Source organism: Dasypus novemcinctus, chromosome 3, assembly GCF_030445035.2.
Source record: "Dasypus novemcinctus isolate mDasNov1 chromosome 3, mDasNov1.1.hap2, whole genome shotgun sequence".
Classification (NCBI taxonomy): domain Eukaryota; kingdom Metazoa; phylum Chordata; class Mammalia; order Cingulata; family Dasypodidae; genus Dasypus; species Dasypus novemcinctus.
The window spans coordinates 57,032,960-57,057,414 of record NC_080675.1 but is presented as its reverse complement, the minus strand read 5'-3'; the positions used below and the strand labels follow the sequence as shown (position 1 = coordinate 57,057,414).

The following is a 24,455-nucleotide window of genomic DNA, read 5'->3' as shown; positions in this document are numbered from 1 at the left end:
AAGTGAGACATCCCAGGGTTCTATTTCCCTTTGTAACTTTTTTAAAAAACAAGGCAGAAACAGGCAGAAAATCTTTTTCAGAGCCCTGGAAAACAATTAAAGGCTTGCAATAACTGGGTGAGTGCTGAATCAAGAAAAAGGCGACTTAAAAATGGTAGGAAAACATCATGGCATCTTTGTTGACACTCACCCTACCCTCTTCCCAGCGCTGTGTGGAACCAGCCCTCACTCTCAGTGTGGGTCTCTGGCCTTAGTTCTGAGGGAACAGAGTAACATTTACTTACATACCAGGGTGCATGTGTGTCTGTATCAGTCTGTCTGTCTGGTGGTAGCCTAAAGGACTGAACCAGGACAATGGTGGCAAGCTCAATATCTCAGAACTTGCCCAGAATGTAGAGACAGCTTGCAGGGCAATGAATACACTCTAAGGAAATAGTCAAAGCTGCATGGGGCAAAGGATTGCCTGCTTTAAAGACATAGAATATCTACCTGTAACCAGGAGGAAATATTATTTCCTAGAGGAAAAAGGACATTTGATCTGTGTAAGCAATGGAATTCCTAAGGCCACAGGACAATATGTGTGCTCAGGAAATACGGGGAGGACCTTTAGCTTTCTCCTCAAGCTGTTCTTTAGAATCATTGTGAGGATGGCTAAGCTCTGAAGGAGAGCACTTGATTAGGCCAATCTGCAAGCTCTGGTAAAACTGCTTTTGTTGTTGTTAGCTTCAGGCATTCAAAAAATTTCAGGTATAACACTAGCCAAACATTAATATACGCTTAAGGAATAGACTCAGTAACTAAAGCCCAAAGATGACACATTAATATATTAGGATGTCTTGTGGGCAACAAAAGATTTTGAGGCACACAATGAAACAGGAAACATCAGCCCATGCAAAGGGACAAAATAAAGCATTAGAAGCCATCAGTGAAGAACACCAGGTTTTGGACATACCAGACAAAGGCTTTAAAAAAATGGACTTATATATACTCAAAGAGCTAAAGGAAAACATGGAAAAAAAACTTAAAGAAATCAGGAAGCTATGTGAACAAAAAGAATTTCTAGAAAGGGACAGATATGAAAAGGAACCAAACAGAAATACTGGAGCTGAAGACAGCCATAACTGGAATAAAAAAATTCACTAGAGAGCTTCAATAGCATATTGGAGCTGACAAAAAAAAAAAAGTCACCTTGAAGATAAGACCATTGAAATAATTCAGCCTGAGGAAAAGAAAGAAAAAAGAATGAAGAAAAGTGAACAGAGCTTAAGAGACCTGTGGGACACCATCAAGTGTACTGATACGAACAGTTCATGGGAGTTGCAAAAAGAGAAGAAAGGGAGAAATGGGCAGAAAGAATATCCAAATAAATTATGACTGAAAATTTTCCAAATATAATAACAAACATGAATATACACATCGAATAAGCTCAATGAACTCCGTGCAGGATAAACACAGAGATCCACACTAAGATACGTTATAATCAAACTTCCAAATGCCAGAGACAGAGAAACAATATGTCATATACAAGGGAGTATCAATAAGATCAAGTGCCAGTTTCTCAACAGAAAACATGGAGGCAAGAAGACAGTAGGATGACATATTTAAAGTGCTGAGTGGAATTAACTGCCAGTATCTCTTATGAATATAGATGCAACCAAGAATTCCATATCTAGCAAAAGTGGCTTTCAAAAATGAGGGAGGAATTAAAATATTCCCAGATAAATAAAAGCTGAGGGATTTTCTTCACCACTAGACTGGTCCTATAAGAAATGCTAAAGGAAGTTTTTTAGGCAGAAAGGAAAGGGCCCTAGATAGTTGACTGAAGCTGTATGAATAATTAAAGATCTCCAGTAAGGTAACTACATGAGTAAATATAAATGCCAGTTCTGTTATACTTTTAATTTGTAACTCCACTTTTTACTTCTTACAGGATCTAAAATTCAAATGCATAAAAAGTAATGATAAATCTATGATTTTGAACACACAGTGTATAAAGGTGGAATTTGTCACAATATGACATAAAAATGGGGGGAAGGAAGGGTATATTCTATTGAAGTTAAGTTGGCATTAAATAAAATGAAATTGTTATAGATTTAGGATATTAAATTTAAGCCACATGGTAACCACAAAGAAAGTATTGGAAAAATATACACAGATGGAAAGAAGTCAGGATTCTCAAGAGTTGAATACAGAAGATTAGCTAAATAAAAAAGAAGGCAGAAATGGAAGGATGGAGGGACAAAAAGGGTGTGAGACTTACAATGGAGCAAAATGGCAGAAGTAGGACCTGCATTATCAGTAGTTATTTTAAATGGATGTTGGTTAAAATTTGTAGTCAAAAGGTAGAGTTTGGCAGGATGGGGAAAAAAGCAAGACCCAATTATATGCTATTTATAAGCGACTTACTTTAAAATCAAGCACAAGTAGATTGAAAGTGAAAGGATGGGAAAAAATATACCTTGCAAATAGTAACCAAAAGAGAGCATGGGTGGCTGTAATCATATTAGACAAAATGGACTAACTTAGAAACTGTTAAGTCATCTGGTCCTTGTCCCTCTTAACAGGTAAATTGACCAAACATTCAAAGAATTATTATTATTATTATTTTTTTTTAAAGATTTATTTATTTATTTAATTTCCCCCCCTCCCCTGGTTGTCTGTTCTCGGTGTCTATTTGCTGCGTCTTGTTTCTTTGTCCGCTTCTGTTGTCGTCAGCGGCACGGGAAGTGTGGGCGGTGCCATTCCTGGGCAGGCTGCTCTTTCTTTTCACGCTGGGCGGCTTTCCTCACGGGCGCACTCCTTGAGCGTGGGGCTCCCTTACGCGGGGGACACCCCTGCGTGGCACGGCATTCCTTGTGCTCATCAGCACTGCGCATGGCCAGCTCCACACGGGTCAAGGAGGCCCGGGGTTTGAACCGTGGACCTCCCATATGGTAGACGGACGCCCTAACCACTGAGCCAAAGTCTGTTTCCCAAGAATTATTATTAATAGCAACAATCCTGCTCAAACTCTTCCAAAAGGTTGAAGGAGAAGAAACAATTCCTAACTCGTTCTGTGAGGTCAGCATTACCCTAAAACCAAAGTCAGATAAAGACATCACAAGAAAAGAAAATTAAAGACCAATATCCCTTATGAATATAGATGCAAAATTCCTCTACAAAATACTAGCAAACTGAATCCAACAGCACAGAAAAGGATTATACTTCATGATCAAGTTTGATATATCTCAGGAATGCAAGGATGGTTCAAACATAATAAAATCATTGTAATATGCGGCGGCTTGCTCGGTCGGTAGAGGTGGGGTCTGGCTGCGGACGAGGGGTCGGTCCAGCTCTGGACGAGGGGTCATTCCCGCTTGGGACGAGGGGTCGGTCCCACTTGGGACGAGGAGTTGGTCCGGCAGCAGACGAGGGATCGGTCTCACAAGGGGTTGCGTGGTTCGGCTGACGGGGTCGCCCGGAGAAGCAGGCGACGAAGGGGTCGCCCGGAGAAGCCGGCGACGAAGGGGTCGCCCGGAGAAGCAGGCGACGAACTGGGGACAAGGGAGGCCAGGCCCTTGTCGGGGGCTCTCAGGACTGGAGGGCGCACGGCAGAAGAACTACCGCGGAGACAAGGTAAACACGCAAGTCCACTTTATTGAGGGAGAGGCAACAGTTTTATAGGGGCTGGGGAAGGCTGATTGGTCGAAGCCACGCCCTGTTCTGATTGGTTGCCGGCGAAAGGTCAGTGGGCGGTACTGGACGGGGGAGGGGTGGTGGTTAGGGATTGGCTGTCGCTGTTGCTGGGGGAAGGGGCAGGGTTTAGGGATTGGTGGCTGCTGTTGCTGGGGTGGAGGGCAGACCTGAGTTTCCCGCCCACGCCTGGCTGTTGCTGCTGTCGGGGGAAGGGAAAAGGGCAGACTGGATTTTTCCGCCCACGCCTGGCTGTTGCTGCTGTCAGGGGAGGGGAAAAGGGCAGACTGGAATTTTCCGCCCTGCGCCTGCGCAGGGAGAAAGAAGGCATTGTGTGGCGCTATCTGGGAGGAGGGGCGGCCACGGAAGCATGGCTACCGAGAAGGGGAGACCCAAGGGCACTCTGCGCCCATGCTGAGCTTCCTTCAGGGGTGGCGGTGGGCCCAACCAACCACCCTATTACAGGGGCAGCAGTTTGGAATAGGCCTACCGCGGCCGCCGCCCCCCGCCAAGTCAGCAAACCACACTTCAGCCCGAGGGGCGACCGCAGTAATACACCACACTAATAGAATGAAGGGGAGGAAAACCACATGATTATCTCAGTTGTTGCTGAAAAGACATTTGACAAAATCCAGCACACTTTCTTGATAAAAACAAAAAACTAGGAATGAAGAGAATTTTCTCAGCATAATAAAGAATGTTTGAAACACCCACAGCTAATATCATGCTCAGTAGTGAAAGACTGAATGTGTTCTCCCTAAGTTCAGGAACAAGTAAAGAAGGCCAGCTTTCACCACTGCTATTCAACATTTTACTGGAAGTTCTAGCTAGAGCAATAAGGCAAGAAAAAAATAAAAGGCATCCAGATTAGAAAGGAAGAAGTTAAACTATCTCTATTTGCAGATTACATGATTATATATATGGAAAATTATGAAGAATCTACAGGAAAGCTACTAGAGATAATAATGAGTTAGCAAAGTGGCAGTATACAAGATCAGCACAAATCAGTGGTCTGTCTAGACATCAGCAATGAAGAAGGGAAACGAAAAAAGTTCCATTTACAATAGCAACCAAAAGAATCAAATAATTAGGAATAGATTTAACCAAGAATGTAAAGAACTTATTCACCAAAAACCGCAAGTCATTGCAGAAAGAAATTAAATACCTAAATAAATGGAAAGATATCCTGTATTCATGGATTGGAAGACTTGCTTAGTATCATAAAGATGTTAGTGATAACCTAAAAGACTTACAGATTGGACCCAATCAAAATTCCAGCAACTGTCTTTGCAAAAACAGAAACAGCAATCATCAACTTCATATGGAAGGGCAAGGTGCCCCAATTAGCCAAAAACATTTTGAAAAAGAGCAGTGATGAAGGACTCACTCATCCTGATTTCAAAAGTTATTTCAAAGTTACAGTAATCAAAAATGTTTAGTACTGGCACAAGGACAGACATAGACCAATGAAATACAATTGAGAGTTCAGAAATAAACCCAAATGTCTATAGCCAATTGATGTTTTAAAAATAAATCTTTATTATAGATATTGTAAACTTATAAAACAATAATGCAGATGTGTAGAATTCCCATACAATAACTGTTCACCAACATACCACACCACTGTGGAACATTTGTTATAGATTGTGAAATAATACCATCAGACTTTTTTTTTAAAGATTTATTTTTATTTATCTCCCCCCCCCCCCCGGTTGTTTGTTCTCTGTGTCTATTTGCTGCGTGTTCTTTGTCCGCTTCTGTTGTTGTCAGAGGCACGGGAATCTGTGTTTCTTTTTGTTGTGTCATCTTGTTGTTCTGTCAGCTCTCCATGTGTGCGGTCCCATTCTTGGGCAGGCTGAACTTTCTTTCGCACTGGGCGGCTTACGGGGCGCACTCCTTGCATGTGGGGGTCACCTACGCAGGGGACAGCCCTGCATGGTATGGCACTCCTTGCGCACATCAGCACTGCGCGTGGGCCAGCTCCACACAGGTCAAGGAGGCCCAGGGTTTGAACCATGGACTTCCCCTGTGGTAGACAGATGCCCTAACCACTGGGCCAAGTTCGCTTCCCCCATCAGACTATTAACACTAACTATGGTTATAGAGTATATTTGGTTATATAGAGTATATATGGTTCTAGAGTATATAGAGTATATTTGGCATGCTTTTTCCATATTCTCCCCCACTTTAACACAGTACATCTTTGGCATTGATGCAAGAATATTACAGTATTGCTGTTAATGACAGTCCATAGGTTACATTAAATGTATTTTTCCCATGCTTCTCCACATTCCCACCACCCTGCGCTAGTGACAAATATCCTTTCTAATTCACAGAAGGGCACTCTTACACTTTTTTTTTAACCTCAGTGCCAAGCACATTGCTTTATTATTATTTTTTAAATATTTAAAAAAATTTTTTGTCTTTATTTTTTTTAATGTTACATTAAAAAAATATGAGGTCCCCATATACCCCCTCACCCCTCTCCTGCCATAACAACCACCTCCTCCATCATCATGGGACATTCATTGCTCTTGGTGAATACATCCCTGAGCACTGCTGCACCACATGGTCAGTGGTCCACATTATAGTTTACACTCTCCCCTAGTCCACCCAGTGGGCCATGGGAGGACATACAATGTCCAGGAACTGTCCCTGCAGTACCACCCAGGACAACTACAAGTCCTGAAAATGCCCCCACATCACATCTCTTCTTCCTACTTCCTACCCTCAGCAGCTACTATGGCCAGTTTCTCCACGTCAATGCTACATTTTCTTTGATTACTAATCACAATAGTTCATGAATAGAAAATCAGTAAGTCCACTCTAATCCATACTCTGTTCCTCCATCCTGTGGATCCTGGAATGGTTATGTCTATTCCACATCTATATCTAGAGGGGGCTTAGATTCCACATGGATGATGGATGCAATTCTGCTTTCAGTTGTAGGCACTCTTGGCTCCCTGGTGTGGTGGTTGACCTTCTTCACCTCCATGTTAGCTGGCTGGGGTAAGTCCAATAAACCAGAGTATAGGAGTTGCAAGTCTGTTGAGGCCCAGGGCCTGGCAATCACATGGACAGTCCAGAGATTCAGGTCCCCTGAGTATACACTAAACCCCAGCGCCAACACAGGTCTGGTAAAGTAACAGGAGAGGCTTGTGAACAAAGATTATATCTGAGTACTCTTGCACTGTTAACCATAATTCTCATGTACCTCTGGGTTCTCTGTGTTATTTAGTCCCTAGATTATTCTCTAACTTTCTTTCAGTTGACTTTTACATCCCTAGACTACCCATTTCAGCCACAATCCCATTTATAAACTATTACTCACTATAATGTATTACCATCAACTCTATCTGTCTCCACACCTTTACAGTTAATTAAGACTTCTACTTACACATGAGTACTCCTTCACAGCCCTCCTCATCTCCTAATAATCTATACTGCAGGTTTTAACTCCACCTGTTTATTCTTCATGTTGTGTTTATATTGGTAAGACCATGCAATATTTGTTCTTTTGTGCCTGGCTTATGGATTATGTAGCATAATCTCTTCAGGATTCATCCATGTTATATGTTTCCCAACTTAATTTCTTCTTACAGTTGCATAGTATTCCATTGTATGTATATACCACATTTTGTTTATCCATTCGTTGGTTGATGGACACTTGGGTTATTTCCATCTTTTGGCAATTGTGAATAATGCTGCTATGAACATTGGTGTGCAGATATATGTTGTGTCACAGTTTTCAGTTCTTCTGGATATGTTCCTAGTAGAGGAATTGCTGAATCATATGGCAGTTCTATATTTAGCTTCCTGAGGAACTGCCAAACTTCCACAGACACTGCACCATTTGACAATCCTACCAGCAGTGAAGGAGTGTTTGTTTCTCCTCATCCTCTCTAGCACTTAATGTTTTCTGTTTTTTTTTTTAATTATGGCCATTCTATATAGTGAGAGACGATATCTCATTGTTGTTTTGATTTGCATTTCCCTGATAGTGATATTGAACATTTTTTCATATGCTTTTTCGCCATTTGTATTTTTTCTTTGGAGAAATGTCTAGTTAAGTCTTTTGCCCATTTTTAAATTGGATTGCTTGCTGTTTTATTGTTGAGTTGTATGATCTCTGTATAGAATGGATATCAAACCCTTATTGGATATGTGGTTTCCAAATATTTTCTCTCATTGAGCAGGCTGCGTTTTCACATTGATGAAGTCCTTTGAATCACCAAAGTGGTTAAGTTTGCTGAGGTTCCATTTGTCCATGTTTTCTTTCATTATTTGAACTTTCAGTGTAAGGTTTAAGACTGTACCGCCTAACCCCAGGTCTTGAAGATGTTTTCCTACATTTTCTTCTAGGAGCTTTATGAATCTAGCTTTATATTTAGGTCTTTGGTTCATTTTTAATTAATTTTTGTATAAGGTGTAAGACAGCGGTCTTCTTTCTTTTTTTTTTCCTATGGATATGCAGTTCTCCCAGCACCATTTATTTAATAGACTGTTCTGCCCCAGCTAGGTGGATTTGACAGGCTTGTCAAAAATCACTTTACCATAGATGTGAGGGTCTGTTTCTGAACCATCAGCTCATTTTCATTGATCTATGTGTCTATCTCTATGCCAGTATCATGCTCTTTTTACCACTGTGGCTAGATTATATGATTTAAAGTCTGAAAGTGAGAGTGCTCCAACTTTGCTTTTCCTTTTTAAGATGTTTCTGGCTATTCAGGGCCACTTACCTTTCCAAATAAATTTGATAATTGTGTTTCCCATTTGTTAAAAAAAGTGCTCGTGGAATTTTTATCAGGATTGCATTGAATCTGTATATCCGATTGGATAGAATGGACATCGTAATGAGATATTTTATCTTTCAATTTATGAGCCTGGAATATTCTTCCAATTGTTCAGGTCTTTTAAAATTTTGTTTAGCAATGCATTGTTTTCTGAACACAAGTGCTTTACATCCTTACTTAAGTGTATTCCTAAATATTTCATTCTTTTAGTTGCTATTGTAAATGAAATTTTTTTCCCTGACTTCCTCCTCAGGTTGTGCATTACTAGTGTGTAGATTGATTTTTGCATATTGATCTTGTATCCTGGCACTCTACTGAAATTGTTCATTTTTTTCTTTATAAATTGATTTATGTTTACATTATATATAAATGGAATCATACAATATGTTACACAATATATTTAGTTCATTGTAGCGTAATCATAGAGTATTTGTCCTTTTGTATCTGGCTTGCTTCACTCAACATGTAATGTCCTCCAGGTTCCTTCATGTTGTCATATGCTTTCCAACTTCATTTCTTCTTAGACCTGCATAATATTCTGTTATGTGAATACACCACTGTTTGTTTATCCAGTTATCAGTTGAGGGACAGTTGGCTTGTTTCCAGCTTTTGGCAATTGTGAATAACACCACTGTGAACATCAGTGTGCAGATGTCTGTTTGTGTAGCCACTCTCAGTTCTTTTGGGTATATACTCAGTAGTCATACTGCAGGGCCACATGGCAAATCTATGTTAAACTTCTTTAGGAACTGCCAAACAGGCCTTCACAGTGGCTGTACCATTCTACATTCCCACTAACTGTGAGTTAATGTTCCTATCTCTCCATATCCTCTCCAACATTTGTAGTTCTCTGTCTTTTTATTAGTGGTCATTCTGATAGGTATGAAATGATATCTCAGTGTAGCTTTGATTTGCATTTCCCTGATCATTCGTGATGTTGAACAATTCCTGCCCCCGCCCCTGCAGCTTGCTTGCTCTCTGCTCTCTGTCCATTCGCTGCACATTCTGTGTTTTTGCTTGTCTCCCTTTTTGGTTGCATCACCTTGCTGAGTAGGCACTTCGCGGCACTTGCAGGCCAGCAGTACTCTGTGGCGCCCAGGCCAGTGGCTCTCCACAGCATGTGGGCGAGCCTGCCTTCACAAGGAGGCCCTGGAACACAAACCCAGGGACTCCCATATGGTAGGCGGGAGCCCAACTGATTGAGCTGTTTCCCAATGTTGAATTTTTTAAATGTATTTTTTCACCATTCGTATTTCTTCTTTTAAAAAAATTTTGTTTCTCCCCACCCCCTTGTTGTTTGCACTTGCTGTGCCAGTTTTTTTGTTGTGTGTTCTTCTTCCTTCTTAGGATGTACCGGGAACTGAGACTGGGCCCTCCCCTATGGGAGGGAGGTGCCTAATTGCTTGGGCCACCTCCACTCTCTGCTTTGTTGTGTCTCTTATTATGTTTCCCTCCTTGTGACTATTGTTGTGTCATGTTGTTGTGTCAGCTTGCTGTGCCAGCCCACCTCATCAGCTCACTGTCTTGCTCATCTTCTTTAGAAGGCACCAGGAACCGAACCTGGGACCTCCCATTTGGTAGGCAGGAGCCCAAGTGCTTGAGCCACATCCACTTCTCTGTATTTCTTCTCTTTAGTCTTTTGCCCATTTTTTGATTGGTTCATTCATCTTTTTATTGTTGAGTTGCAATATCTCTTTATATGCCATAGATATTAAACCCTTATCAGACATGAGATTTCTAAATATCTACTGAAATTATTAGGTCTAGCTGCTTTGTTATAGATTTTTCAGGACCTTCTGGGTATAAGATCATACCATCTGCCAATAGTGAAAGTTTTACTTCTTCTGTTCCAGTTTTAATGCCTTTTATTTCTTTTTCTTGCCTAATTGCTCTAGCTAGAACTTCTAGCACTATATTGAACAACAGTGGCAACAGGGGGCATCCTTGTCTTGTCCCTGATCTCAATGGGAAAGCTTTCAGTCTTTCAACATTGAGTACACTGTTAGTTGTGGATTTTTCATATATGGCTTTCATCATGTTGAGAAGGTTTACTTCAATTCTTATCTTTTGTAGTATTTTTTATCAAAAAAGCCTGCTGTATTTGTCAAATGCCTTTTCTAAGTAAATTGATAGGATCATGTGGTTTTTCCTTCTTTGATTTATTAATATGTGGTATATTACCCTGATTGATTTTCTTTTGTTGAATCACACTTACATGCCTGGTATAAAACCCACTTGATAATAATGATTAATTCTTTTATTGTATTGTAGAATTCAATTAGCAACTATTTTGTTGAAGATTTTTGCATCTGTATTCAGTAGGGAAATGGGTCTGTAATTTTCTTTTTTCATAATATCTTTATCTGGCTTTGTTATTAGTGTGATATTGGCTTCATAGAGTGAGTTCAGTAGTATTTCTTCTTGTTCAGTTTTTTTGGAAGAGCTTGAGTAAAATTGGTATTAAATCTTCTTTGAATGCTTGCTAGAACTCACCATCTGGTCCCAGAATTTTCATTTTGGGGAGTCATTTGATGACTGTTTCAGTCTCTTGTGATTGGTTAGTTGAGGTCCTCTATTTCTTCTAAGAGCAGTGTAGGTTGTTTGTACATGCCTAGGAATTTTTTCTTTTTGTTACATTGTCTAGTTTTTTTGGCATATAGTTGTTCATGGTATCCTCTTATGATCTCTTTTATTTCTGTGGGGTCAGTAATAATGTCCCCATTTTCATTTTTCGTTTTATTTTTGCATCTCTCTTTTTTTTGTCAGTCTAGCTGAGGGTTTGTCCTTTTTGTTTATCTTCTTGAAGAACCAACTTTTGGTTTTGTTAATTCTCTATTTTTCTTTTGTTCTCAATTTCATTTATTTCTGCTTTGGAAATAGTTTGCTGTTCTTTTCTAATTCTTTCATCTATGCAGTTAGGACATTGATTTTAGATCTTTCTTCTTTTTTAATATAAGCATTGAGGACTATAAATTTCCCTCTGAGTATTGCCTTCTCTTTGTCCTGTTTTTCTGATATGTGTTCTTACTTTCATTCTTCTTGAGAAATTGATTTCTCTTACAATTTCTTCTTTTACCCACTGATTATTTAAGAGTGTGTTGTTTAATCTCTGTATATTTGTAAATTTTCCCTTTTTCCACCTCTTGTTGATTTCCAACTTTATTCCATTATGATCAGAGAAAGTGCTTTGTTTAATTTCAATCTTGTTGAATTTGTTGAGATCTGCTTTGTGACCTAATATATGGTCTGTCCTGGAGAAGGATCCATGAGCACTTGAGAAGAATGTATATCCTGCTGTTCTGGGGTCTAATGTTCTGTATATGTCTATTAGGTTTAGCCATTTATGATAATATTCAAGCTCTCTGTTTCTTTACTGATCCACTGCCCAGATATTCTATCCAATGCTGAGAGTGGTATATTGAAGTCTCCAGCTATTATTGTAGAGATATGTTTCTCCTTTCAGTTTTGCTAGTGTTTGCCTCATGTATCTTAGGGCATCCTGGTTAGGTGCATACATATTTATGTTATTTCTTCCTGGTGAATTGCCCCTTTTATTAATATATAATGTCCTTCCTTGTCTCTAATAACAGCTTTGCCTTTAAAGTCTATTTCATCCAATGTCAGTATAGCTACTCTAGCTTTTTTTGGCTACTGCTTGTGTGAAATATCTTTTTTTAGCCTTTCACTTTCAATCTATTGGTGTCCTTGGGTCTAAGGTGAGTGTCTTGTAGACAGCATAAAGATACCTCATATTTTCTTATTCATTCTGCTAGTCTGTGTCTTTTGAATGGGGAGTTTAATCCATTAACATTCAATGTTATTGTAAAAATAGTTTTTTTAAAAGATTTATTTTGTTTATTACCCCCCATTGTTTGCACTCATTGTCTACCCTCTGTGTGTCTATTTGTTGTGTACTCTTTCTGTCTGCTTGTCTTTTTTTATGAGGCACTAGAAACCGAACCTCAGACCGCCCTTGAGGGAGGGAGGCACCCATTTGCTTGAGCCACATCTGCTCCATGCTTGTTGTGTGTCTTATTGTGTTTCTTCATTGTGTCTCCTTATTGTGTAATCTTACTGCATCAGCTTGCTGCACCAACCTGTTTTCTTTAGGAGGCACCTAGAACTGAACCCAGGACCTCACATGTAGTAGGTAGGTGCACGACTGCTTGAGCTACATCTGCTCCCATGGAAGTTCTTATTTTCACCCATTTTGACCTTTGGTTTTTATCTGTTTTTTTTTTTTTAAGACTTATCTTATTTATTTCTCCCCCCAGCCCTCATTGTTTGAGCTATCTGCTCTTTGTGTCCATTCATCATGCTCTCTCTGTGTCTGCTCATCTTCTCTTTAGGAGGCACCAGGAACCAAACCTGGGGCCTTGCACACGGGAGAGAGTTGCTCAATTGCTTAAGCTACCTCTGCTCCCCTGCTTTGTTGTGTCTCTTACTGTATTTCCTCTTTGTGTCTCCTCATTGTGTCAGCCTGCTGCTTCAGCTGGGCATGCCAGCCTGTAAGCTTGCTGTCTTGCACATCTTCTCTAGGAGGCACCAGGAACCGAACCCAGGACCTCCCATGTGGTAGGTGGGCACCCAAATTCTTGAGCCACATCCCCTTCCCTTAACTGTCATGTATTTTTTAAGATTTATTTATTTCTCCCCCCATTGTCTGCTCTCTCTGTCCATTTGCTGTGTTTAACTGTTGTATTTTATTTTCAACAGTCTTTTTATACTTTTAGTTACTTTTACTGATATAATCTTCATTTCTAGACACTCTTCCAAGGCCCTCTCTCCTGTCTTTTCTATATAGGCTATAGCACTCCCTTTAGTAGTACCTGCAAAGCTGGTCTCTTGGCTACAAACTCTGTTTCCCTTTATTTGTGAATATTCTAAACTCTCTTTCATTTTTGAAAGACAATCTTGCCAGATACAAGATTCTTGGCTGGAAGTTTTTCTTTTTCATCTTATATATATCATACCACTGCCTTCTTGTCTCCATGGTTTCTGATGAGAAATTGGCACTTGATCTTATTGGATATCCCTTGTAAGTTATGCATCACTTTTCTCTTGCTGCTCTCAGAATTCTCTTTGTCTTTGGCATTTGACATTCTGATTAGTATGTGTCTTGGAGTTGGTCTATTTGGATTTATTCGGATGGGTGTATGTTGTGCTTCTTGGACTTGGATATATATGTCATTCGGTAGAGTTGGGAAACATTCTACCATTATTTCTTCAAATATTCCTTTTGCCCCTCTTCTCTTCTGATGACATGTATGTTTGCACATTTCTTGCTGTCATTTAGTTCCCTGAGACCCTGTCCAATTTTTTCTGTTCTTTTTTTATCTGTTCTTTTGTATGCTTGTTTTTGGAGGCCATGTCTTCAAGCTCACCAATTCTTTCTTCTGCCTCCTCAAATCTGCTGTTAAATGCCTCTAATGTATTTTTTATCCCTCCCCCCACCCTTGTGGCTTTTTGCTTGCTGTCTGCTTTCTGTCTTCATTCGCTGTGTGTTCTTCCGTGTCTGTGTTTATTTTTATTTATTTATCCCCCCCTCCATGGCTTGCTTGCTTTGTGCTCTCTATGTTCATTCGCTGCGTGTTTTTCTGCATTGTTTGCTTGTCTCCCTTTTTGTTGTGTCACCTTGCTGAGTCAGCTCTCTGCAGTGCTTGCAGGCTAGTGGCACTCCGCAGCACTTGGAGGTTGGGCAGCTCTCCGCAGCACTTGTGGGCCGGTAGCTCTCCACAGCATGCGGGCGAGCCTGCCTTCACAAGGAGGCTCTGGGACGTGATCCCAGGGCCTCCCATATAGTAGATGGGAGCTCAACTGATTGACCCACAGCCACTTCCCTCCAATGTATTTTTAATTTCATTTATTATGCCTTTCATTCCCATAAGGTCTACTGTTTTTCTGGGTATCCCTTCTAATTCTTCTTTGTGCTCACCTTGTTGCCTTAATATCCTTAACATCTTTAGCCACCTCATTGAATTTATTAAGGAGATTTGTGTGAACATCTAATTGTCTCAACTTCTTTATGTCATATGGAAGCTTATCTTGTTCCTTTGACTGGACCATATCTTCCTCTTTCTTGATGTGGATTGTAATTTTTTGTTGGCATCTTGGCATCTGGCTTACTAGATGTATTTATTCTTGGTTTGGTCTCTCTCTTTAGTTTAAGGCTTTCTTGTTCTTTCTCCCTTGTTGATTGTGTAGTAGGAGCTGAGGATGTAGTTGGTGTGTAAACTGTGGAGGCTGGAACTGCCCACATTTGCCCCAGGAACCAGTGAAGCTTCTCTCACCTTGCTCCTTTACCAGGTGTAGAGACAGAGCCACAGCCATATGTAATAATCCAATCCGTACAGGCCAAGACCATCTGTGTTACCTGGAGTGACAGATGAAGCTTCACACCCTTTCCTTTTCTGCCTATGGCAGTGATGGAGCTGCAGGTGTGGGCAACAGTCTATGCCATGTTGGTCCAAAATGACTACAGTTGCCCAGATAGACTGATGGAGCACTGGACCCCTTCCTCCCTGGCTAGGGGAGGGGATATGGACCCTCTGGTGTGCCCAAAAATCTAATCTGTGTGGTCTGAATACACCTGCAGTTGCCCTGAGAACTGAGGGAGTACTGTCCTTTTTGCTCTTTAGTGGTTGGGGTGGAACCACAGATGCCCAACAGTTGTCCTTGTAGGCCAAAAGTGCCTGCCACTGCCTGTTAAGGCTGAGAAAACACGAGCCCCCTCCTATCCTTTTGGGGGTTGGGGGCAGGTCTACAAGCACCAACCAGTCCAGGCCATGCAGGCCAAAAGTGCCCACTTTGCCTGCCTGCCATTGCCTGGAAAGGCTGAGGAAACACAGCTCTCCTCCCATTCTACTTGGGGGTGGGGATGGAGCAAAAGGTGTCCAACTATTCAGTCTGTGTGGGCCAAAAGCACTTGCAGTTACCCAGAGAGGCTGAGGAAGCACTGTTCCCCTCTTGTCCTATCCAGTATGGGGGTAGAGCCACAGGCGCCCAACAGCGGCGTTTGTGCAGGCCACAGTTACCCTGAGAGGCTGAGGAAACACCAGTTCCCTCCTATCTTATGGGGGAGGAAGTCTGGGGTGAAGATAGAATCAAAGTTGCTCAACAAACCTGTTCGTGTGGGTCAGAATCACCTGCTGTTGCCTGGAGAAGCTGAGGAAACACAACACTCCTGCTATCGTATTGGGGTGTGGGGATGGAGCTACAGGTGTCTGAGTACCCAATCTTTGTGAGCTCAAAGCACCTGCAGTTGCCCAGAGAAGATGAAGAAACATCAGCCCTCTCCTATCCTTTAGGGGAGGAGGGTGGAGATGGAACTGAAGGCACTCAGTATACCAGTTTGTGTGAACTGAAGTATCTGAAGTTGCCCAGAAAAGCTAAGGAAACGGCCTTTCTCCTATGCGGGGTGCAGGGATGGAACCCCAGGTGTCTAACTATTTTAACTATTCAGTCTGTGCCAGCTGAAAGCACCTGTAGTTACCTGGAGAGGCTGGTGCAGGTCCCGCCAGCTTCCTCCTTGCCATCGGTGGGCTGAAGCCTACAGTAGGGCTGCAGTATGATCTGGGTGGAAAGAAGCCAGTTCCTATCATCACTGTGATTTTCAATCAACCCTGCTTCCCCTCATGCTGGGGGTGGAGTTAAAATGGTGGCTACCGGCCTCTTTCCCACTAGGACAGGTTCAAACTTTAGCTGTTCTTAGGATTACACTTCAGCCAACTGAATTTACTAATCAGTAGCTGAAGTTGCTGGCTACTCTCTCTTCCTTCCCTGTTTTTGGGAAATGGAGCTTCCAACTCCAGCCAGTGAATAGCTCCTGAGGTGGCTTGTGCTGCCAGTAGAGGATGGACACTGGCCTTTGTGGTGTGGATGCTCTACTCACACAACTTCACTACAGATGGGCAGTCTCCTCCTTCCATTCTTTCAAGGATGTTGCAGAATGACCTTCTGGTCTCCTGGACCCCCAGAGCAGGAGCAAATTTTAGATAACTCTGTTTAGATTACTAACTGCCTTGTATTAAGCTGATTCTTGGAGTTCCTTACTCAGCCACCATCTTCTTGGTGTGATCAGCCAATTGATTATTTTTTAAAGATTTTTATTTTATTTATTTGTACCCCTCCGCCCTCTCCCCCTGCCCTGTTGTTTGTGCTCACTGTCTGCTCTCTGTGTCTCTTTGCTGTGTGTTCTGTCTGCCCAACCTCTCTTTAGGAGGCACCGAGAACCAAACCTGGGACCACCCACGTGGGAGAAAGGCACTCAATCGCTTGAGCCACCTCCACTCTCTCATTGTGTTTCTTCTTTGTGTCTCCTTGCTGCGACATCTTGTTGCATCAGCTTGCCATGCCAGTCCATTGCGCTAGCTTGCTGTCTTGCTTGTCTTCTCCAGGAGGCACGGGGATCTGAACCCAGGACCTCCTATGTGGTAGGCGGGACCTCAGTTGCTTAAGCCGCATCCACTTCCCCAGCCAATTGATTTTTAACAAGGCTCCTGTAGTCCACTCAATGGGAAAAGAATGATCTCTTCAGCAAATGTCATTGGAAAAACTAGATACCCACTTGAAAAGAATTAAAGTAGGTCCTTACCTCACATTGTATACAAAAATTAAGCAAATGGATAAATGCCTAATAGGACTTCATTGTGGAGTGTTCCATATTTTATTCATTTAATTCCCTACTGATGAACATTTGGGTTGGTTCCAGCATTTTGCTATGCTAACTAGTGCTACAATGAATACTCTTAGGAGATATCTTTTCATATTTTTTCCAATTATACAATAATATTAATCATTTTATGTTTCTGTTCTTTGCTTTTTCCACTTTTTTTCCCATAGTGCTTTTTCTTGTTTTCATGTTCCTATCTACTTTCAACTTTTTTCTTTTTCCTCATATTGTGTGGTTCTACAGTGTCATGGAGAAAAAATGTGTATTTTATGCATATTAAAGTTCTTTATAAATGGGGTGTTTTTCTTCAGCTATTTAATAGCTATTTGAACTGTCCATTCCTGAATTAATATCTGGTGATCAGAATCATAAATATGTGAAATCAAATTCTGCTTTAATTATCTATGTAAAGCTTCTACCAATTAAAATTTTTGCTTAAATAACATTAGAAATTGGTCCATGGGGAAACGGACTTGGCCCAGTGGTTAGGGCGTCCGTCTACCACATGGGAGGTCCGCGGTTCAAACCCCGGGCCTCCTTGACCCGTGTGGAGCTGGCCCATGTGCAGTGTTGATGCGCGCAAGGAGTGCCGCCCCACGCAGGGGTGTTCCCTGCGTAGGGGAGCCCCACACGCAAGGAGTGCACCCGTGAGGAGAGCCGCCCAGCGCAAAAGAAAGTGCAGCCTGCCCAGGAATGGCGCCGCCCACACTTCCTGTGCTGCTAACAACAGAAGCAGACAAAGAAAACAAGACGCAGCGAATGGACACAGAGAACAGACAGCCGGGGGAGGGGGGGAATTAAATAAATAAATAAATCTTTTTTAAAAAAAAAGAAAGAAAGAAATTGGTCCATGACACTACCACTAGATCTACTCAGAATCTCAGGCTTTATGTACATATTACTAAATACTGAGAAGGAAAGTGAAAAACTCCATTTTTGGTATCCTGTGGAGCATCTGTTTGTGTTTACCTCCTTCTAACACATACTCTTGATCATATTTTAAAAATTAGTTATTAATTGATCAGAATTCCTTGTAGCAAGCAACAGAAACAATTGACAGATTTGGAGAGTCCCAGACCAAGGCTATTCAACTAGGAACAATAACCAAAACCGTTCCCTTTAGGTCTAGTAAGTGTACCATTGTCACTAAGCACTGAATATTGCAAGTTACACTGCCTCCTGAGTGAGACAGTGGACATTGCTGCCCTTGAACTTGATATTGCTACAGTTGGTACTAACGAGAAAAAAAAATCATAGGTGTCATGTAGTAAGTCCTATGTAACTATTAAACAAATGAGTAAAACTATGTAATATAATTTATGTATATACTTATATATCTACTTAATCGGATCTACCTAAACTGGTAATACCATGTATTATGCTGAAAGCAACAAATAAGTGAGGGCATCACTAATAAACCCTCCATATTTTGGAATCCCTACTCTTTCCCTAGGATATTTTACATATACATAGAACATTGACTGATAAAAAATGTTTATTAATTTGGTCAATGTGTGTATCACTACTAGTAAATTCAATTTCTTTTTAATAGTTTTCCCACCCCAGTGATCATCTTGTGGACCCTCTGGGTTGTGTGTATCCATTTTTGGAGATGGATCTACTCTGCTGTACTGTTTCATGTAGATATTATTAGAATAGTAGATCATCAATATTGAACTATATTTCAATTTTTAAGAGTTATGTAGAAAAAATCTTGCAGTCACCAGTAGACCCTTCAGCCCCCCAAAATTTTTTAAATTGATAACTTCCAAGTTTAAATGTATAGGTAATTCTCCCAATAAAGAGTTATTAATAAAATATTAATAAATAGAGCTATTAATAAATAGAGCTCAAAAATTGTGAAGACATTGAGATTTTTATATCTCTTGATTTAGAGGCTGCTTCCTTCATTGATAGACACATACACTGTACGAGTTCCTTTAATGGCCATTGGCCTGGCTAGCATCCAAAAGGAAGCTTTTTTGTTCACCATGTATAATTGTATCTTGAGTTACATTAGATAATTTTCTCATTGTCTCTCATTTTTTTTACAGCTGGCATAACTTTGACAACAGATTGCCTTGAAGATAGCCTCCTTACATGTTACTGGGGGTGCAGTGTTCAAAAGTTGTATGAAGCTCTGCAGAAGCATGTTCATTGCTTCAGAATAAGCACTCCCCAAGCATCAGAAGATGCTCTATATAGTGAATATCTCCATCAAGAACAGTATTTGTATCCTTTTATCTGATATACCCATTAGCACATGGAAAATTTTGGACATTAGACTTCTTAATGATAAAATGTTAGTTGTTATTGATCATTTTGGTATATTTTTGTTCTTTTGATTATAGTGGCAATTTACCTTCACATTTTCAAAAAGTATTAAAAAGGACAGCAAAGAAGAAATATATTGCCAGTTACCAAGCAATACCAAAATTGAAGACTTTGGTACAGTGCCCAGATCCCGCTATCCATTGGTAGCATTGTTGACCTTAGCTGATGAGGATGACCGAGACATTTATGATATTGTAAGTAATTTAAAATTAAAAAAAACATTACCTTTAAGTGATTTGGATTATGATTTTTATTTAATTGATGAAGTAGGAAAAAGTTTTATTTTAATTTCTGAAGATATGCATTTGGCCTGAACACATATCCTTTGAAAATTATATACATGGGAAGTGCCATTGTGTATGATTTTTATACCTGTAACAGCTCCTTCAGATTAAGGCTTGTTGTTTTTTCATTATAGTTCACAAGAATATAACTTTATTTATAAAATAAAAGACCTAATAATGGTTGAATTAAGTTAATTTCATTTTATATTCTGTCTTGTTTGCTATATGGGAAAAGTCAGTTGGGAAGCATGTTTATTCTTAACATTTTGGACACTTAATCAGCAAGCATTGTAATGACCTAAAGTAATTTTAACAGTATCCACTTTCTTTGCATTCTTGCAGTCATTTTGCTTCCATCATAGCCCCTGCTGCACCTACATCTTACATATGCCTTTTCTTATATTTTTAGTGATTGTTGTATTCTCCTTTTCTCATTATGTGCAAATTATTTCTTTAGTCTGGGGGGATTATCCCTATCAGGAAGAGAAAAGCTTCTTAGAGATCTAAGACAACCCAAGCCCTGTCAGTTCTCTAAATGTAATAGAAGCTTATACATAAAAATAACTTTTGATGAAATTGTATCATGGAAATAATGCCTTTACACACAGTTTACTACTTCTTTTCTGAAAGAAGAATTTGATAGAGATATGTTCATTAATAAAAATATGGTAACATTTTTTAAATGATACTTTGTAATATACATAGTGCATTCGCTAGTATTAACTTATTTGCTCCTTCCAAAAACCTTCTGTGTGAGGGCAAATACCCTTGTTATATAGTGTGAAAACAGATTCAGAAGACAAACACCAGTCATTCAGGTTATAAGAGACGAAACCAGGCCTTGACTCCGTGCCTTCGGGTCCTACGTGAGTGCCCTTTCCTCAACCAGGATGTCTCTGCAAAACAAGCAGATATTGAGCTTTGGAAGGAGACCTTTACTGGGAAATCTAGACCCTGCTTCTTTGCAGTTAAGCATCTCCAGTTTTCTAATCTTAACAATTTGAAATTCCTTTGAGCTGAAGTCAGCTTGCTTTTTCAAATTAAATGTCATACCAAGCAATGTTAGCGAGCCTTATAGAGCTTGACAGCGAAACTCCTTCTAAGGTGCATGTGTATGATGTAGTGTGCATGAGAGATCTGATTCTCTCTCCCTTTCCATTTCCCCTTCCTCCCTCCTTCCCTTTATCTCTTTCTCCCTCATACATTGTTGATGGGAATGTAAAATGGTGCGACTGCTATGGAAAACAGTTTGACGCTTCCTCAAAAAGTTAAACATAGAACTACCACATGTCCTGACAATCATACTTTCCTGAACGCCAAAGAAGTGAAAACAGTGACTTAAAACAGGTATTTACACACTGATGTTCATAGCACCGTTATTCATAATAGCTAAAAGGTGGAAACAACCTAAGTGCCCATCAACAGATGAATGAACAAAATGTGGTATATACATACAATGGAATATTGCTCAGCCGTGCAAAGGAATGATGTTCTGGAATAGATGACAACATGGATAAACCCTGAAGACACCATGTTGAATGAAATAAGCCAGACACAAGGGGACAAATACTGTATGATTTCACTGATTTGAAATAATTAGAATGAGCAAACTTAGAGAGTTGGGAGCTAGAATACAGAATAATAAGCAGGGGTGAGGGTAGGGAATGGGGAGTTAATGCTTAATTGGCACAGAATTTCTGTTTGGGATGATGAGAAAAGTTTTGGTAATGGATGGTGACAATGATAGCACAACAATGTGAATGTAATTAATATCCCTGGATTATATACTTGGGAGTGGTTAAAATGGAAAATTTTAATTTAAGTCTGTTACCACCATAAACATGTTTAAATAATTTAAAAAGAATTATATTTAGATAGTATAATTAGGACCCATCTTGTTGTTTTAGGTAGGTAAAGGAAAGCAGGGGTTTTAGTGCAAGATTTTGCCTTAAAATTTTTTGAATTTCTACTTAATTACATTGCTTTTTCTCTATTATTTAAATAATACATGTTTATAGTAGGAGAATAATCAGAAAATCTAGATAAGCCAAAAAGAGAAAAGCATAAGCACCTGTTTTCTGTTATCCAAAGGTAACCACTATGAATATTTATATATATCTTTCCAGACCTTTATAGATGTAATTTTTAAACAAAAATAGTGTCAAGTTGTATATACTATTGTAAATATTGTTTCCATGTCAAATGTATATCTATATTTTTATTTTTATAACAAACATGATAACTTCAGAGACCTTTTAACTTTATTTTTAAAGAAGTTTTTAGGTTACAGAAAAGTTATATAAAAAATATAGGGGATTCCCATGTATCCCCACCCTTCCCCCTCCCACATTTCCCCCCATTAATAATATCCTACAATAGTGTGGTACATTTGTTACAATTAATGAACAAGTATTGAAGCTTTGCTACTAACCATGGTCAGTAGTTTACATTATGGTTTATACTTGGTACCATACAACATTTTAGAGGTTTTGACAAAATGTATAATGGCCTGTATCTGTCATTGTAAAACCATGCAGAACAATTCCAATGCCTGAAGAATGCCCTGTGTTCCACCTATTCTTCCCTCCTCCTCTCTTCTCAGAACCTAAGGTAACCACTATCTTTATATCAATGTCACAAGTACTTCCGTTACTACAAAGTCTACTTTGGTACTTGGTTGTATTTCTCCCTTCTGTTTGTTCATTCCTCAGTCTTAAGGATTTGGGGATGGTAATTTCTACTCTGCTTCAGATTGAGAGGGGGCTTAGACCTTCTGGGGCAGATGGAAGGAACTGTTTTGCCTACAGTTGTAAATACTCCTTGCTTTTTGGGATGAGGGTTTGTCCATCATCGTCCTTTTGTTAGTAGTCCTGAGTGAGTCTGATGAACTGAAGAGTAGGTGTTGGGTGCAACTCTGCTGAGATTCAGGGCTCAGCCAGCAAATGAACAGACCAGAGATTTAAGTCTCTGGGACAAATATCTAATGGGTATAGTGCTAATTACAGGTTCAAATAAAAAGGTAGAAGAATCTTATGTAGGGAAATTATAAATGAGTCTAACTCTGGTACAGTGGGGAAGTAGGTTATCATATATTCCAAGGTTAGGCCCACCCACAGGTGCTGATTTCGTGGGGTTGTGTGCTTTGCCTACAGTGTCTAAATGTTCTTCAGAGACTTTTACTATTACATCAAAATGACAGGATTAATATTATGAGTTATAATATACTGTCTTCTACCAACCTGTCATAGGTATATATATGTGCGTATGTATATAATAAACCATATGAGAGTAAGTTGCATACATAATGATTCTTTTTTGTCATGTATTTTTATTAACACATTTTTAAAATTAAAGTTAATAGGTCACATAGAGTTACATTAAAAAAAACATAAGAGGTTCCCATATAACCCACTCCCCACCCCCCACCCCATCATTTTTGTAGATTATATTTTTTTGAAGATACATACATCACAAAAGTTACATTATAAAAAACATAAGAGGTTCCTATATACCCCTTATCCCCTCACCCCACTGCTCCCACACCAACAACCTCCCCCATCATTGTGGCACACTCATCACTCTCGGTGGACACATTTTGGAGCACTGCTGCACCCTGTGGATAATAGTTTACTCTGTAGTTCATACTCTCCCCCAGTACATTCAGTGGATTATGGCATGATATATAATGCCCAACATCTGACCCTGCAATATCATTTAGAACAACTCCAAGTCCCAAAAATGCCCCTAATCACATCTCTTCTTCCCTCTCCCTGCCCTCAGCAACTACTGTGGCTACTTTCTCCATGTCACTTATACAATTTCTTCTATTACTAGTCACAATAGTTTTATAGTAGAATATCAGTAAGACCACTCTAAACCATGTTTTATTCCTCCATTCTGTGGACCCTGGGATGGTGATGTTCACTCCACCTCTGTATCAAGAGGGGGCTTAGATCCCACATGGCTGGTGGATGTAGTTCTCCTGCTTGCAGTTGTAGGCACTCTTGGTTCCCTGATGTGGTGATTGATCATCTTCACCACCCTATTAGCTGACCTAGGTAAGTCCAACGAACCAAAGAGTAGGTTCTGAATCATAATGATTTTTTACCTCTAAATAAAATACTTCAGGGAGCAGATGTGACTTAAGCAGTTGAGCACCTGTTTCCCACACAGGAGGTCCTGGTTTTGGTTTCTGGTGCCTCCTAAAAACAAACAACAAGCAAAACAAATGAAAAAACAAAAAATATACTGACTCAGGGGAGCCAATGTGACTCAGTGGTTGAGAGCCAGCTTCCCATATATGAGGTCCTGGATCCAATCCCCAGCACTGGTACCTCAAAAAACCAATAAAAAAACCCACGTCAGTGTGTATTTCTTAAAAATAGGGATGTTCTCTTATATAACCGCAGTATAGTTATCAACTTCATAAATAAAGCATTGATATGTTCAGTCTATTGTCTATATCCCAATTTTTTCAGTTTAGCAATGTTCTTTAGAACATTTTTTCCTCTCTAGTACAGTGTCTAGTCTAGGGTTAGATATTGTATATTGGTCTTGTGTCTTTCAGCTCCTTTGACCTGGAACATTTACACAGCCTTTCTTTGTCTTTTATGACATTAGCAATTTTGTAGAGTACAGTTGTATGCACAACCTTTTTTTAAATCACAGAGCATTCTTCATTTTGTGTTTGTCTGATGTTTC

At 39.9% G+C, this 24,455-nt stretch overlaps 1 protein-coding gene across 2 annotated transcripts in view; it reads left to right on the top strand.

Moving 5' to 3' along the window:
* Window positions 1-24,455, top strand: part of CGRRF1 (cell growth regulator with ring finger domain 1) — a 67,562-nt gene that overhangs the window by 16,656 nt on the left and 26,451 nt on the right. Inside the window, exons 3-5 of one of the 2 annotated variants that reach the window (XM_071213926.1) lie at window positions 6,616-6,681; window positions 19,191-19,368; window positions 19,517-19,664. In XM_071213926.1, coding sequence (XP_071070027.1) covers window positions 6,616-6,681; window positions 19,191-19,368; window positions 19,517-19,664 — 392 coding nt within the window. The remainder of the gene's footprint in view (window positions 1-6,615; window positions 6,682-19,190; window positions 19,369-19,516; window positions 19,665-24,455) is intronic. The other variant, XM_004472774.3, reaches the window with a different exon arrangement.